This window comes from Anabrus simplex, chromosome 3 (assembly GCF_040414725.1).
Source record: "Anabrus simplex isolate iqAnaSimp1 chromosome 3, ASM4041472v1, whole genome shotgun sequence".
NCBI classification, from domain to species: domain Eukaryota; kingdom Metazoa; phylum Arthropoda; class Insecta; order Orthoptera; family Tettigoniidae; genus Anabrus; species Anabrus simplex.
In genome coordinates, this window is record NC_090267.1 from 110,450,701 (window position 1) to 110,465,772 (window position 15,072).

At 39.8% G+C, this 15,072-nt stretch overlaps 1 protein-coding gene across 2 annotated transcripts in view; it reads left to right on the forward strand.

Moving 5' to 3' along the window:
* The window catches only part of Lgr3 (Leucine-rich repeat-containing G protein-coupled receptor 3), a 487,929-nt gene that overhangs the window by 317,588 nt on the left and 155,269 nt on the right, over window positions 1–15,072 (forward strand). For both annotated transcript variants that reach the window (XM_068227013.1, XM_068227014.1), the window contains 2 exons: window positions 8,799–8,942; window positions 10,220–10,288. In XM_068227013.1, coding sequence (XP_068083114.1) covers window positions 8,799–8,942; window positions 10,220–10,288 — 213 coding nt within the window. The remainder of the gene's footprint in view (window positions 1–8,798; window positions 8,943–10,219; window positions 10,289–15,072) is intronic.

Genomic DNA, 15,072 nt, shown 5'->3' on the forward strand with positions numbered 1-15,072 from the left:
ACGAAATAATACGAGTAGAGGATCTTTGGTTGTAAGTGGTACATCGTCGCACCAACTCACACAGGTATTTTTTCATGATGTGAGAGGACTGGGAAGGATGCGATTGTAAAGTTAATTAAGGAACAATCCCAGCATTTGCCTGATGTAAAAATAGGAAACTACGGAAAACCCCCTTCGGGGCTCTCGATAATGGGGTTCGAACCTACCATCTCCTGAACGCAAGCTAACAGCTACACGGCCCGAACCACGAAACCAACTCGATCAGCATATCTGAGATAGGTTCTCGTAAATCTATCGTGATTCTGAAACGAACGATCTGATGAAAAATGACCATTCTAAGGTCTCGAAACCAGATCCCTCACTCTCCAGACGGACCACTTTATCCAGTTCCACTAACAGATAACCGAGAAGATACCTTTGAAAGCATTAGGTTGCTTGGTTTTTGGTTTTTCCATCTGTCTCAGCGAGGGGTACCACCTCTACCGTCTCAAGGGCAGTGAACTGAAACGTGAGGCTTCGGGTCGGGGGATACAACTGGGAAGGAGGACCAGCACCTCGTCCAGGCGGCCTCACCTGCTATGCTGAACAGAGGCCTTGCGGGGGTATGGGAAGATTGGAAGGGATAGACAACGAAGAGGGAAGGAAGCGGCTGTGGACTCAAATTAGGTACCATCCCGGCATTTGCCTGGAGGAGAAGTGGGAAAGCACGGAAAACCACTTCCAGGATGGCTGAGGTGGGAATAGAACCCACCTCTACTCAGTTGACCTCCCGAGGCTGAGTGGACTCCGTTCCAGCCCTCGTGCCAATTTTCAAATTTTGTGGCAGAGTCGGCAATCGAACCCGGACCTGCGGGGATGGCAGTTAATCATGCTAACAACTACACCACATAGGCGGACCCTACCTCTTCATACCACTTAAAAGTACCTCTAGCCAACAGCTGTCTTATACAGGCTAATGAAGGCTCTTGGAGGAGCAGAACGTCAAGTCTTCCTCTTCCCATGTCCGGCTCCATGGCTAATGGTTAGCGTGCTGGCCTTTAGTCACAGGCGGCCGGGTTCGGTTCCCGGCAGGGTCAGGAATTTTAATCATAATTGGTACGGGAACTGAGTGTATGTGCCGTCTTCATCATAATTTGATCCTCATCACGACGCGCAGCTCACCAACGGACGTTAAATCAAAAGACATGCAGCCGGCGAACCGAACGTTTCTTCGCACATCCCCGGCACACTAAAAGCCATACGCCAATTCATTTCATTTCCCCTTCCCATAACCTCAGCACAATATGGGATAAAGTAGTTAGCTCTATACACGGTCTTCGATAGACCCCGGGATTTATTTATTTATTTATTTATTTATTTATTTATTTATTTATTTATTTATTTATTTATTTATTTATTTATTTATTTATTTTTATTTATTTACTTATTTTACAATTGGATTTACGTCGCACCGACACAGCTAGGTCTTTTAGCGACGATGGGCTACGAAAGGCCTAGGAGTGGGAAGCAAGCGGCCTTGGCCTTAATTAAGGTATAGCCCCAGCATTTGCCTTGTGTGAAAATGGGAAACCACAGAAAACCATCGTCAGGGTTGCCGACAGTGGGGTTCGAACCCACTATCTCCCGGATGCAAGCTCACAGCTGAACGCCCCTAACCCCACATCTAACTCGTCTGGTATTATTATTATTATTATTATTATTATTATTATTATTATTATTCACTTGATTTTAGTCAGCATTCCGGCTCCTTGGCTGAATGGTCAGCGCAGTGGCCTTCTGTTCAGAGCGCCCCGGATTTGATTACCGCCCGGGCCGCAGATTTTGACCGCGTTTCTTTAATTTTGCTAGCTCGCGGACTCGGCGTTGAAGATAGTCTTATTTTTTTAAATCTTTTGCTAGTGACTTTACGTCGCACCGACACAGATAGGTCTTATGACGACGATGCGATAGGAAAGGCGTAGGAGTTGGAAGGAAGCGGCCGTAGCCTTAATTAAGGTATAGCCCCAGCATTTGCCTGGTGTGAAAATGGGAAACCTCGGAAAACCATCTCCAGGGCTGCCGACAGTGGGATTCGAACCCATTATCTCCCGGATGTAAGCTCACAACCACGCGGCCCTAACCGCACGGCGATAGTCTTAAAACATATTTTCATCTACATACAAAACACCATACTACCAACCCCAGGGAAACACAATAGTGAATACATCCCTGCACATAGATTTGGGGTCGGGGAGGGCACGCTGGGGAAAAACTGGGCCAAATCTACATGACGTGCCTACCCGATAATTTGGAAAAAGTCTGGAAAAAGTTTAGTTCTGTGTCCCCTTAACTACTTTTGCCTTTTGCAGAGTCGCCGAAATGCCAGAAATGTCCCCCAAGAGTTCTTATAGACTACACAAAGCTGGAGTATCTGAGCACCTTCATTTACCACCGAACTGGCTCATGACCGAACCCTTCACCTTAGGCTCAGATAATCAGGATCTCACCCATTGAGCTCGGCAGATGATTGGCTTCAAATTGTTCTTCCACTCATCTGCAAGTAAATCGAATTAAACGTTACGTAGATTACATCTACATTGTCAGTTTAGTTAGGAAGTTGAACTTTCAAGGGGTAAACTCCAGCTGTGAGGGCATCATTCTTGAGTCAATGTTTGCTCGATTTCAAAAAGGGACGGTGTACTTCAGTGGCTGTTATCTTGGTCAGTCCAAGCCATGTTGTTTACGATTTCTGGGTTAGTGGACGTTGTTGATAAACAAACGTTAGTAAGCACTTAGGGCACGTAATAAACAAAACGTCCTACTTTGAGCGCACTTAAGTGTGGGAGATCCATGTCGGAAGAATGACTGGCTCGTGCATGAACCTATTTTAAGGGCGAAATTTTGACACTCTCACATCTCATGAGCCCTCTTCTTGAAAGAACGTTACATATACTTTTGCAGAAAACTCCACAACTTGAAGGAACCTTTTAATGTAAAAATAACAATGTATGTTCCGTGCTGACTGTTGTATTTTCTCTATAGGTTATGCACACAGTCGGAACCGGTTATAACGACCCCGAAGAGACCGGTAATTAACGGTCGTTATAGGCGATAGTCGCACAAACCGGTTATAATGACTCCGAAGAGACCGGTAATTAACGGTCGTTATAGGCGATAGTCGCACAAACCGGTTATAATGACCCCGAAGAGACCGGTAATTAACGGTCGTTATAGGCGATAGTCGCACAAACCGGTTATAACGACCCCGAAGAGACCGGTAATTAACGGTCGTTATAGGCGATAGTCGCACAAACCGGTTATAATGACCCCGAAGAGACCGGTAATTAACGGTCGTTATAGGCGATAGTCGCACAAACCGGTTATAACGACCCCGAAGAGACCGGTAATTAACGGTCGTTATAGGCGATAGTCGCACAAACCGGTTATAATGACCCCGAAGAGACCGGTAATTAACGGTCGTTATAGGCGATAGTCGCACAAACCGGTTATAACGACCCCGAAGAGACCGGTAATTAACGGTCGTTATAGGCGATAGTCGCACAAACCGGTTATAATGACCCCGAAGAGACCGGTAATTAACGGTCGTTATAGGCGATAGTCGCACAAACCGGTTATAACGACCCCGAAGAGACCGGTAATTAACGGTCGTTATAGGCGATAGTCGCACAAACCGGTTATAATGACCCCGAAGAGACCGGTAATTAACGGTCGTTATAGGCGATAGTCGCACAAACCGGTTATAATGACTCCGAAGAGACCGTTAATTAACGCTCGTTATAAGCGATAGTCGCACAAAACGGTCTTTTCTTTTTTTGTTGTTGCTAAAAGTCTGTAAGTTTTAGGCTGCACAACTTACACCCTTCATTTACGGAATAAAGTTAAAACTTCAAAAATCTTAAATGAAATAAATTATGTATTTACAATACAGTATTTGTGAACTGGAGGAGCTACCTGGCCGAGGCGGCAAAGGCGTGGTCGGTTCAACCGGAAGGACGTGAGTTTGATTCCCCGTCAGGAAGTCATATAATCATGAGGTTCAATCAACCTACATAAAAAATGAGTACCGCGTTCATTTCTGAGGGAAAAGGCGGTCGGGCATAGAGATAACCACTCTACCCTAGCAAGTGCCGAGGTTACGCATAGTGGAAGCCTGTACCTTGCACTCCTCCAAAGGCCTCCGTGGCATGTACGGAGATGACTTTGCGTTTTATTTGTGGACTGGAGCTCAGACAAATTTTTCTTCTAATCTTTACACAGTACATACAACAATAATATGGGAGCGAAGTATAAAATACTAACATAAGTGAGGAAAGAAGTATCAACAATTGATCAATAATGTCACCCGCGGTCTTGACTAATAAATGAGATGTTCCTTCTGTCCTTCCAAATTGTAGAAATCTTTTAGTGTGATACACGCTATATTTACGTTTGTTTCCCTGTTTTCTAATTGCCATATTGTCTGTGATTTTTATTCAATATTAAACGCTTTCCATTTCTTTTGCAACATCTTCATAGTGATGCTGCCTTGCTTATTTAAGAGACAGACTAATTTGAAATCGACACTTTAATAAAAAGAGTTTTAAAACAAGCTTTACATTGTTGTCAGCAATTTCCGTCTACGTAACAAACTAAAATCGACACTGGACGTTATAGTCGATACATTTCTCAGAACGTGTGATAACAATACGTCGTTTTATACGATACTAGCCGATGTACGCGTGCTTCGCTACGGGATTCTTAAAAGACTGGCTTTGCGGTTTTCCTAACTGAAGTCAACATAGGTCATTACAAAAACGTCAGTAGGAATGTAGCGAATGAAAGCAATGTCATCATATAAAATACTCGATCAAATGAATAACTACACATTTTCTCATTTTTAACTTACAGTACTACGGTGCATATCTAACAGTCCAAAGTTCCTGAACTGGAATGACCAGGCCACAGACAGCCGTGAACACTTCTCTGCCATTATTCCGTTAAATATGTACACTTCTCATTCCAATCAGTGCCTCAGAGTAGGGATTGAATAGGTCGAATGCTACGATAAACCAGTGTGTTGTACCAGTAGTAACGGAAAATATATGAAACAAAGGAATGGCATGCTAAAAAAGAAAGTTATCTAACTCCACAGATACTTCCCGCCAGTATTTAGGCAGACTGTTGCACTTGTACAACTGGGCGAGTTGGCCGTGTAGTTAGGGGCGCACAGCTGTGAACTTGCATCCGGGAGATAGAGGATTCGAACCCCACTATCGGCAGCTCTGAAGATGTTATTCCGTGGATTCCCATTTTCACACCAGGAAAATGCTGGGGCTGTACCTTAATTAAGACCAAGGCCGCTTCCTTCACACTCATAGCCCTTTCCTATCCCATCGTCACCATAAGACCCAACTGTGTCAGTGCGACGTAAGGCAAATGTTAAAAATATACTCGGTACGCAGCAATAAGCCTATCTATCGGAAATGAAAATGGCGTATGGCTTTTAGTGCCGGGAGTGTCCGAGGACATGTTCGGCTCGCCAGGTGCAGGTCCTTTGACTTAACATCCTTAGGTGACCTGCGGGTCGTGATGAGGATGAAATGATGATGAAGGCGACACACAGACCCAGCCCCCGTGCCAGAGAAATTAAACAATGATGGTTAAAATTGCCAACCCTGCCGGGAATCGAACCCAGGATCCCTGTGGCCAAAGGCCAGCATGCTAACCATTTAGCCATGGAGCCGGACAATATCTATCGGAGATGAGTGGCAACAGAAGACAAAGCACATCACAACAAACAATGATCAATGTAATGTTATTGTTGATCAAATTTATGAGTTTTCTACATTGTAGTTCTTCACATTTAGTTTTCTTTAGACTCTGTGATATTAGGGCGTCTTATTAAATTATTTATAGCGTAGCTTGTAGTTCCTTATTCTCCGACATTACATACCGATTTTCATTAAATCCAGTTTGACCATTTTCTCGTGACTCGGCGCTGATAAGGACTTGGTAACAAAAACCAAAATTCATGAATATCTCTGATCATAGCCGGTATGGTAACAATGTATAAGACATAAATAATCGGAAATATAATACTACATAACTTATGTAGTATTTATCGATACGACCACTAATAACATAATTATTTGGGAATTAAACTTTAGGCCTACTCCTAAACTACCATTTCATTCAGCGTGAATAAAATTATTTATGGCCTAGATTATAGCGACTTATTCCCCGGCATTGCATACCGATTTTCATTGAGATAGGACCACTAATAACATAAGTATTTGAGAATTCCATTGTAGGCCTTCCTCTAAACTATCATTTTTCTCAGCGTGAATACAATTATTTATGGCCTAGACTGTAACGACTTATTCCTCGACTTCCCCTACCGATTTTCGTTAAGATACGACCACTATTAACAAATATTTGAGAATTAAATTTTAGGCCTTCCCCTAAACTACCATTTCACTCAGAGTGAGTAAAATTATTTATAGCCTAGGTTATAGCGACTTATTCCCCGACTTTGCACACCGATTTTCATTAAATTCTCTTCATCCGTTTTCTCGTGATGCGTGTACAGACAGACAGACAGACAGACAGACAGACAGACAGACAGACAGACAGACAGACAGAAATTACGGAAAAGTAAAAAATGCATTTCTTTGTTACTGTAGGCACGACTGATACAGAAATACCATCCTTTTGAAATTCTGAGCAATATACAGACAAAACTCTTATTTTATATATATATATATGTATATAGATGTCGTTAGAAGCGATGTCAGCCGGGCCGAGTGGCTCAGACGGTTGAGGCGCTGACCTTCTGACCCCACATTGGCAGGTTCGATCCTGGCTCAGTCCTGTGGTATTTGAAGGTGCTCAAATACGTCAACCTTGTGTCCGTAGATTTACTGGCACGTAAAATAACTCCTGCGGCACTAAACTCCGGCACCTCGGCGCCTCCGAAAACCGTAAAAGTAGTTAGTGGGACGTAGAGGAAATAACATTATTATTATTATTATTATTATTATTATTATTATTATTATTATTATTATTATTATTATTATTATTATTATTATTATTATTATTATTATTATTAAAAGCGATGTCGCATTAAACGGTTTCGACTGTATTTATGTATTTTATTTATATGGGCTTTTATAATCATTACTAACCCGCCTGGTGGCTATAATCGTTAAGACGTCTGACACCGTGGCTGGCCGGTTCGAGTCCCATTGTTCGAAAATATGTTCACCCTCAGAATGTTGGCTGGCAGGGTAGGAGAGTTTCAAATCGCTAGAATCCTGGATTCAGTTCCACACCTCTACGCAGTGTTCACATGAAGTGAGGGTTTATGACACTGGCAATGGTGATTCGTCTGTTGGATGGTGATATTAAGCTTTAAGAAGACCCCTTGATGTTGTTAGAAAAGAGTAGGCTACGCGCTGACACCAGGTTTCACTCTCTCCTTACATCATCAGCATCATCATGTCCGGCTCCATGACTAAATGTTTAGCGTGCTGGCCTTTGGTCACATGGGTCCCGGGTTCGATCTCCGGCAGGGTCGGGAATTTTAACCAAAATTGGTTAACTTCGCTGACGCGGGGACTGGGTATGTGTCTCGTCTTCATCATTATTTCATCCTCATCACGACACGCAGGACGCCTATGGGTGTCAAATCGAAAGACCTGCATCTGGCGGGCCGAACTTGTCCTTGGACACTCCCGGCACTAAAAGCCATAGTATAAATAACTATAATTATCATTACTTATTTTACTTTATAGTTTTTCGTTAAATATTAAAAAAAAAAATAGAACTCAAGCTCCAGATTCTCTCTAGGTAAAGCCCGGAACTCTAGTTATATCCCATTTAAAAAAATATAAGGTTATAAGTATATTATGATTTAATAAAAGGTATTGTGTGTTCGCAACTCACATTTATGACTCTACTTGTGAGAGTACCATCCTAGACATCCCTCGTGTATCAGAGCAGATGCTTTAGATATACTGACTTCTATTCATGAACTACAGTGGAGCCTCGATATCTCGAATCCCATCGAGTTATCGAAATTTCGAGATACAGAGAATACCGTTTTTGAGCACGTATAGCACATAATTGAATCATATATATCTACTGGATTATACTGAATACATTATTTTTAGCAGTATTTAAAAATATGAAAACAAACTCTATTTTATGGCATCAGTAATTATAACCTTTAGTATAGTAACTTTTTCGGAGACAGGATACAGTGCATACAGTAGTGAAACAACAAACACCTTCTGTTTGTTACTGTTAAACTTCCCTCCCTTCACGTTGAAACTTCTCGTCAATACCACGCAGTCGAGATTCGTAAAAGGAGCTTGTCATCCGCGAGTTCGGGAGTTCCTTTCGTACGTGACCGGTAATGATTCACACCCGAGAAACAGCGAGGCTTCACCGATTTTCCGATCATTAGAAGTTTCAGTTTTTCAGTCCCCGCCATTTTATCTCCCAGCAACACTGTAAACCTTTCTTTACTTGTTCCTCTCAAACCACAGATGCCATATTGCAGAGTTAATGTTGCACAAAATTCGAGTTACAGAGTATTTTTTGCTTCAAGTGAGGAAATGTTTGGTTCGAGAAATCGAGAAATTCGTGTAACCGAACGTCCGGCATATTTAAGTTTCTTCGAGATACTGAAAATTCGAGTAATGCAGGATCGAGATATCAAGGTTCGACTGTACGTAAAAATTTCCCTACCGCTCATTATGCTATTTGAGAGATCAAATAAAGTGATAATATTTCAAGTAATGGTACTGTTGTTTCAGAGACCTGTCCCAAAACTACTTACACTGGGTCCATCCGGACACACTTCTTGGATTGTACTCTCTGGATTGGCTATTCATCGCCGATAACCAGTTGCAGGTCTTCCCTCTTCAGGGCCTGAGGGAACTGACATCTCTCTCCTGGCTGTAAGTTTTTACTTTTATCCTATACGTACTCAAAGATTGACTACGTGATTATGTGCAAATACAGTCTAATTTCGATATCTGGAAGAGCCTGCAGAGGCTGAAAATACTTCGAATTATCGAAAGTTCGAGGTATAGAATACTACTACGCCCCCACGAAAAATATCAGCTCTTCTGTTATTTACTTCCTAATTTTTTACACTTTCTTTTCAGCATCTAACATTTTAATATTATTAAATATCACATTAAAAGTTTTATTTTCCCAAACGAAGCAAAATTCTCGTTCCAGAATACCTACAAATTTCCATTTTCGAAAATAAATCTGTTATTTTCCTGCTTTTGTTCCTCTTTACCGTTCATCCATATATATATTATCTATATTATTATCATTATTATTATTATTATTATTATTATTATTATTATTATTGAAATTGTAATTCGTTCTTTGTTATATGTTAATTTCTTCGTAGGAAGCAAAATGTTAATTTATATTGTGTATTATAATAGTTATTTTTATGTGCAGCAGGATAGCATAGTACCGTAGTAATTTGTTTCAATCTCTTTTTTTCATTTATTCAGTATATCATATATTTTTATGTTAATTATGTACTTCACTGGTTAAGTGTAAGACAGGGACACGTGTCCCTAACTTTGCCAGTTAAAATAAATCATATCTATCTATCTACGCTCTCTACACCATTATCCAACCATACGCATCCTCGCCAACTGATGACTGTCATATCATACTGTAAACCGCTTGCTGGGGGTTGCGAAATGACTGGAAAAGAGGGTGTTACGCTACGCTGGTACGTGACTACTCAGGTCACAAGATTGCCATATGCAGAGTACTAGGCCGTGAAACCATAAATTAAGACACTGGCACCGATATACCCTTTTGTTTGTTTGTTTGTTTGTTTGTTTGTTTTATGTGTATTTATTTATTTATTTATTTATTTATTTATTTATTTATTTATTTATTTATTTATTTATTTATTGCTTCTTTGTATATTTATTTTATCTATTTACTGTATTTGTATGCTTGTATATTTATTTACTGTACTTTTTTGCTTGTTTGTTAATTTGTTTGTTTGTTTGTTTGTTTGTTTACTCGTTCGTTCGTTCGTTCATTCTGGTTGCATACTCATTGCCATCAGATTCGTCGAGACATGAATAATTTCCAAATGCATTTGTTTAAAAATGGTATTCCTGGTTCAAACTGTTACAAAGAAATATTTTCCTGAATTCGACTGCTCTCTTACTCAGTTCCTTGTTTGTTTTAGGGACTTCTCAACGAACAATTTGACTTTGGATGGAGAAATATTTCCTTACCTACCCAACCTCAAGGTCTTGTAAGTAATATTTTCAGTATATGATGTATGGTATATCAGTATATTGATTAACCTATATTTTTCTGATCGTTCCATATATCAAAACATTGTATTCTCTAATATGTTTCATGGGTTTTAGATCACCCTTTTAGAAATTCTGAAGTTCTCTCAGTGTTTTACTAGGCTGAGAAATCACCCAGTAAAATATGTGGCTTTCGAATAGCTGAATTACTAAGGTCTTTTTCGATAACTATTGCTCTACTTATAAGAGGAAGAATAACACAAAAATGTTCTTAAAAGTGTAGGGTATCATAGCCCAAGATTTTCATTCAACCTTCTGCCAGCGTTCGAATGTGATGACAGTACCAATTCTTGAATTTGGTTGGGGGAGGGGACGCAAAGCTCTTCGTATGCTCTTTTAACGTCTCAAGGTTATTAAGCCGTCTACCTCCAAAAATAGTAAGAAAACATCAGAACACATCAACATCTGGACTGTACTGTGAGCTGAATTAGGTCGCAATTCTATTTGAAATGATTCCTGGATTCTCTGTTAGGTTAGGTTGCAGGAGCATTTTCTCGCTCCCGGTCTAGAAAGCCAATAATATCAGCCAAGAGGATTCTCCTGCTGACCACACGACACCTCGTAATTTGCAGGCCTTCGGGCTTAACAGCGGTAGCTTGGTAGGCCAACACCCTTCAGGGCTGTAGTGCCTTGGGATTACGTTAGGTTAGCATTATTTCGCTGCAATATCTATTTAGGCTGAGTAAAGTTGTCTTCCAAAATACGACCCTTTGGATCAAAAAGGAACTTAGCGTCAACTTCACAGATAGTTTTTTACCAATTCGAAGTGAAAAACGCCTCCCATATTTCAAGAAACTTTTGTTCAAAGTGGAGCTCTTCAATCCAGATATCGACAAATTCCTATTCTCAGGATTACATAAATAGAATAATATTTTCTCGGATACCACAATGAGTTTTCAGAACGAGTCAACTAGAAGATCTTTGATGAATTATTTTTGCTGATACAATCCCGCCACTATGTAAGATCTGCGTTTATTTTATGTGGCATACCCGTCACCAGGTGCATGCTAATCCGAGATGGCGAAGTGCATAACAAGTCTGGCTTTAGAAACACAATTCTCGGGTTCTAGCGGGCGATTGTTGTTAGAGAGTAATGTATAGAACCTACAATTAGTAAGTGAAGCTAGTCTTGAGCAACGTTTGTCTTCATATCTCCACTAATGAACCATCTGAACCAATATTTTGCTGTTCTTACACATGCAAACCAATCATAAACATTCTGCCTCACATATTTTTACAACTCATCACTTTGCACTGAGAGAAACATAAGAATTGTCTGAAATGTGATGTTTTTCGGGTGATAATTTCGGAGAGTATAAGTATAAAATAAAATATACGTAAATATTTTCGATACATAGATACGAAAGTTAAGTGATAAGAATTTAATTACGATGGCTACAGAATAGATACATGTTGTCAGTGACGTGCAAGTCGCGGCGTGTTAGCGCCAGTGCCTAATAAGAAGATCACGTGAATAGAGCGGTCCACTATTGAGATGAATGGTGTCAAAGTGTGGTACCAATAGAGTAAGGTACAGTATCCTCATAAATATATTTCAACTCCTTATTTACCTATTTTCAACCCCACGCCCCTTACGTAGATTTTCTGAAGAAAACAAATGCGTGTTTCTTTATTTTTAAAGGAGATTACAAATATTAATTTTCACGTCTGTAACATCCTCATAAACGTAATTCAACTCATTTTTCAATTAATTCACCCCGCTTAAGTGGATTTTCCAAAGACAAAAGATTATGTATTTCTTACTTTAAAATAATATTGCAAATACTAATTTTCATGTCTGTAACATCTTCAGTTTTTGAGATATAAGTATCCTCATGAAAAGAATTCAACTCCTTTTTCACTCCACCCCGCCCGTTACGTTGGTTTCACCCCACCCAAAAAATGCGTGTTTCATTATTTTTCAAGGAGATTCCAAATACCAATTTCCACATCTGTAACCTTCAGTTTTGATATATAAATTTCTCCGGAAAAAGGATTCAATTTTTTAACTTCCTTTCACACTCCCCACATAAGTGAATTTTCCAAAAATGAACAGTAGCCATCTCTTTAAAAGAGCTTCCAAATACGAAGATCACGAATGTAACATCTTCAATTTTTTGAGTAAAAGGAATTCATCTCCGTTTTCTCCCCCCCACCCTACCAAGTTGATTCCCCCCACCAAAAAATGCATGTTCTTTATTTTTAAAGGAGATTCCAAATACCAGTTTTCACGTTTGTAACATCTTTAGATTTTTTGGTATATGTATTGAATACAAATCATTCAACTATTTTTTCAATTATTCTTTCACCACCACCACCCCCCTTAAGGGTTTTTCCGAAAACAAAAGAATACTTGTTTCCTTATTTTTAAAGGAGATTTCAAATACCAATTTTCAAGTCTGCAACGTGTTAAGTTTTTGAGATATGCTGTAGATATGCTAATTTAAAAAATTCACCCCCTTTTTCAGTTCCCCCTAAAGTGGAATTTCCGAAAAGAATATTTATGTTTCTTTACTTTTACAGGAAATTCCAATGACCAGTTTTCAAATCTGTAATATGTTACCTGTCTGAGATAATTTGCAGACATAGTCTTTTTAAAAATTTACCACGCTTGTCACTCCTGTTCACCCCCTATTCATCGGATTATCCAAAACACGAAAATACGTGTTTCTTTATTTTCAAGGGAGATTGAAAATTCCTATTTTAATGTCTGTGACATCTTCAGTTTTGGATATATAAGTGTCCTCATTAAAGGCATTCAACCCCTTCTCGACCCTTTTACCCCTCCTATTAGAATTTTCGGAAAACAAAAAATACGTGTTTCTTTATTTCTAAAAGAGATTCTAAGTACCAATTTTTACATCTATAAACTTTTAAAGTTTTGAGATATAGATACACTCATTTTAAAATTTCACCCCCCGTTTCACCCCCTTAGCGACAGAATATCCTAAATCCTTCCTTAGCGAGCACGTACATTGTACTATAAATGTATCCTCAAAATTTCATTTCATTATGTCCAGTAGTTTTGGCTCAGCGATGATGAATCAGTCAGTCAGTCAGTCAGTCAGGACAAGTTGTTTTATATATGTAGATTATCTCTGCTCCTTCAAAAGATATGTTCGTAGATGTTTATGTCCGCCACCTGTTATATCTCTTCATTTTTACATACCAGTAATTGAAAAGATAATATGTGTATGGAAATGTATTTTATTCACGTGAACTTTTTAAAATAATTTATAGTCCAAAATTCAAAATTAGGAAATCTGATATAAAAGGTAATGATTAGCCAGAAGAAATATTTTTTAAGGAATTCCGCAGAGATTCTAGAGGCTGTTGATATAAATCTCTTGACCATTTCAGCAAAAGAATAACGGAGATGTTCAGTGAATTGGAGTATTTAAGATGCAAACTCTATTAAGCCGCAGTGAATTAATATGCAAATTTGGTTTAAGAAAATTACCCAAACCCCATGGTACTACAGCCCTTGAAGGGCCTTGGCCTACCATGTGACCGCTGCTAAGCCCGAAAGCCTGCAAATTACGAGGTGTCGTGTGGTCAGCAGGACGAATCCTCTCGGCCGTTATTCTTGGCTTTCTAGACCGGGGTCGCTGTCTCACCGTCAGATAGCTCCTCAATTCTAATCGCGTAGGCCTCGAACCAGCCCTCATGTCTAGGTAAAAATCCCTGACCTGGGCGGGAATCGAACTCGGGGCCTCCGGGTCAGAGGCAGGCACGCTACCCCTACACCACGGGGCCGGCACTTAAAAAATTACAGGCAATGCAAATTTGACTTTAGAAATTGCCGATAATTACTACACTTTTAAAAATATCAACATTATATATCTTAATTATACACAATTTTTTAAATGTAATATTAGTAGTTGCAGGGCTTTTAAAATAGCTTTACTAAATGTAATCAAGTGGAAGGTGTACCACCACCTTAAATCAGAGGAATGGGGTGATGGTAGACTAAAGAACCGAACCACAGCATCCGCGGTATGTACTAGAGCATTGTCACACAAATTAATTGGTCAGATTTTGCGGAAACTGCGTCTCATTTATTTTCTCAAAACCGCTGAAATATTGTGTTCCATTAATATAGTGGCGTACTATTCTTCTCCTGTGTGGATTTGTCCCAGGACAGGTATCGGGTATCTTCAGAGTATCCTTGTTCCAGGCTTTTTCCTTCATCTGCTGATATGCTTCCTCGCGTGATACCTGCCAGCTTTCCTCTCTCCCTATCAATTTTCCTTCCATTATTCTTGTCTGCAAATAATCCTTCCTCAAGATGTGTCCAAGCTACGATCGTTTCCCCTTCTTGATTGCCCTCATAAGGTTCCTCTCCTCTTCTCTTCTCGCTTGCATGCGGGAGATAGTGGGTTCGAACCGTATTGTCGGTAGCCCTGAAGACGGTTTTCTGTGGTTCCCAATTTTCACACCAGACAAATGCTGCGGCTGTACCTTAAATAAGGCCACGACCGTTTCCTTCCCACTCCTAGGTCTTTCCTATCCCATCGTTGCCATAAGAGCTATCTGTGACGGAGCGACGTTCTGTAAAATAAATTGTTAAAAATACTCTTCTCAGTACTTCTGCTCCATCCTTCTCCTTATCCACATTTTCAAGATACCTCAAATCTTCTTTCTTAAGAGTCCACATTTCGCTTCCATACGTCACTCGAAACAAAATATTTTTCAGACCTATTCCTAAGGTTGAAAATTAAAA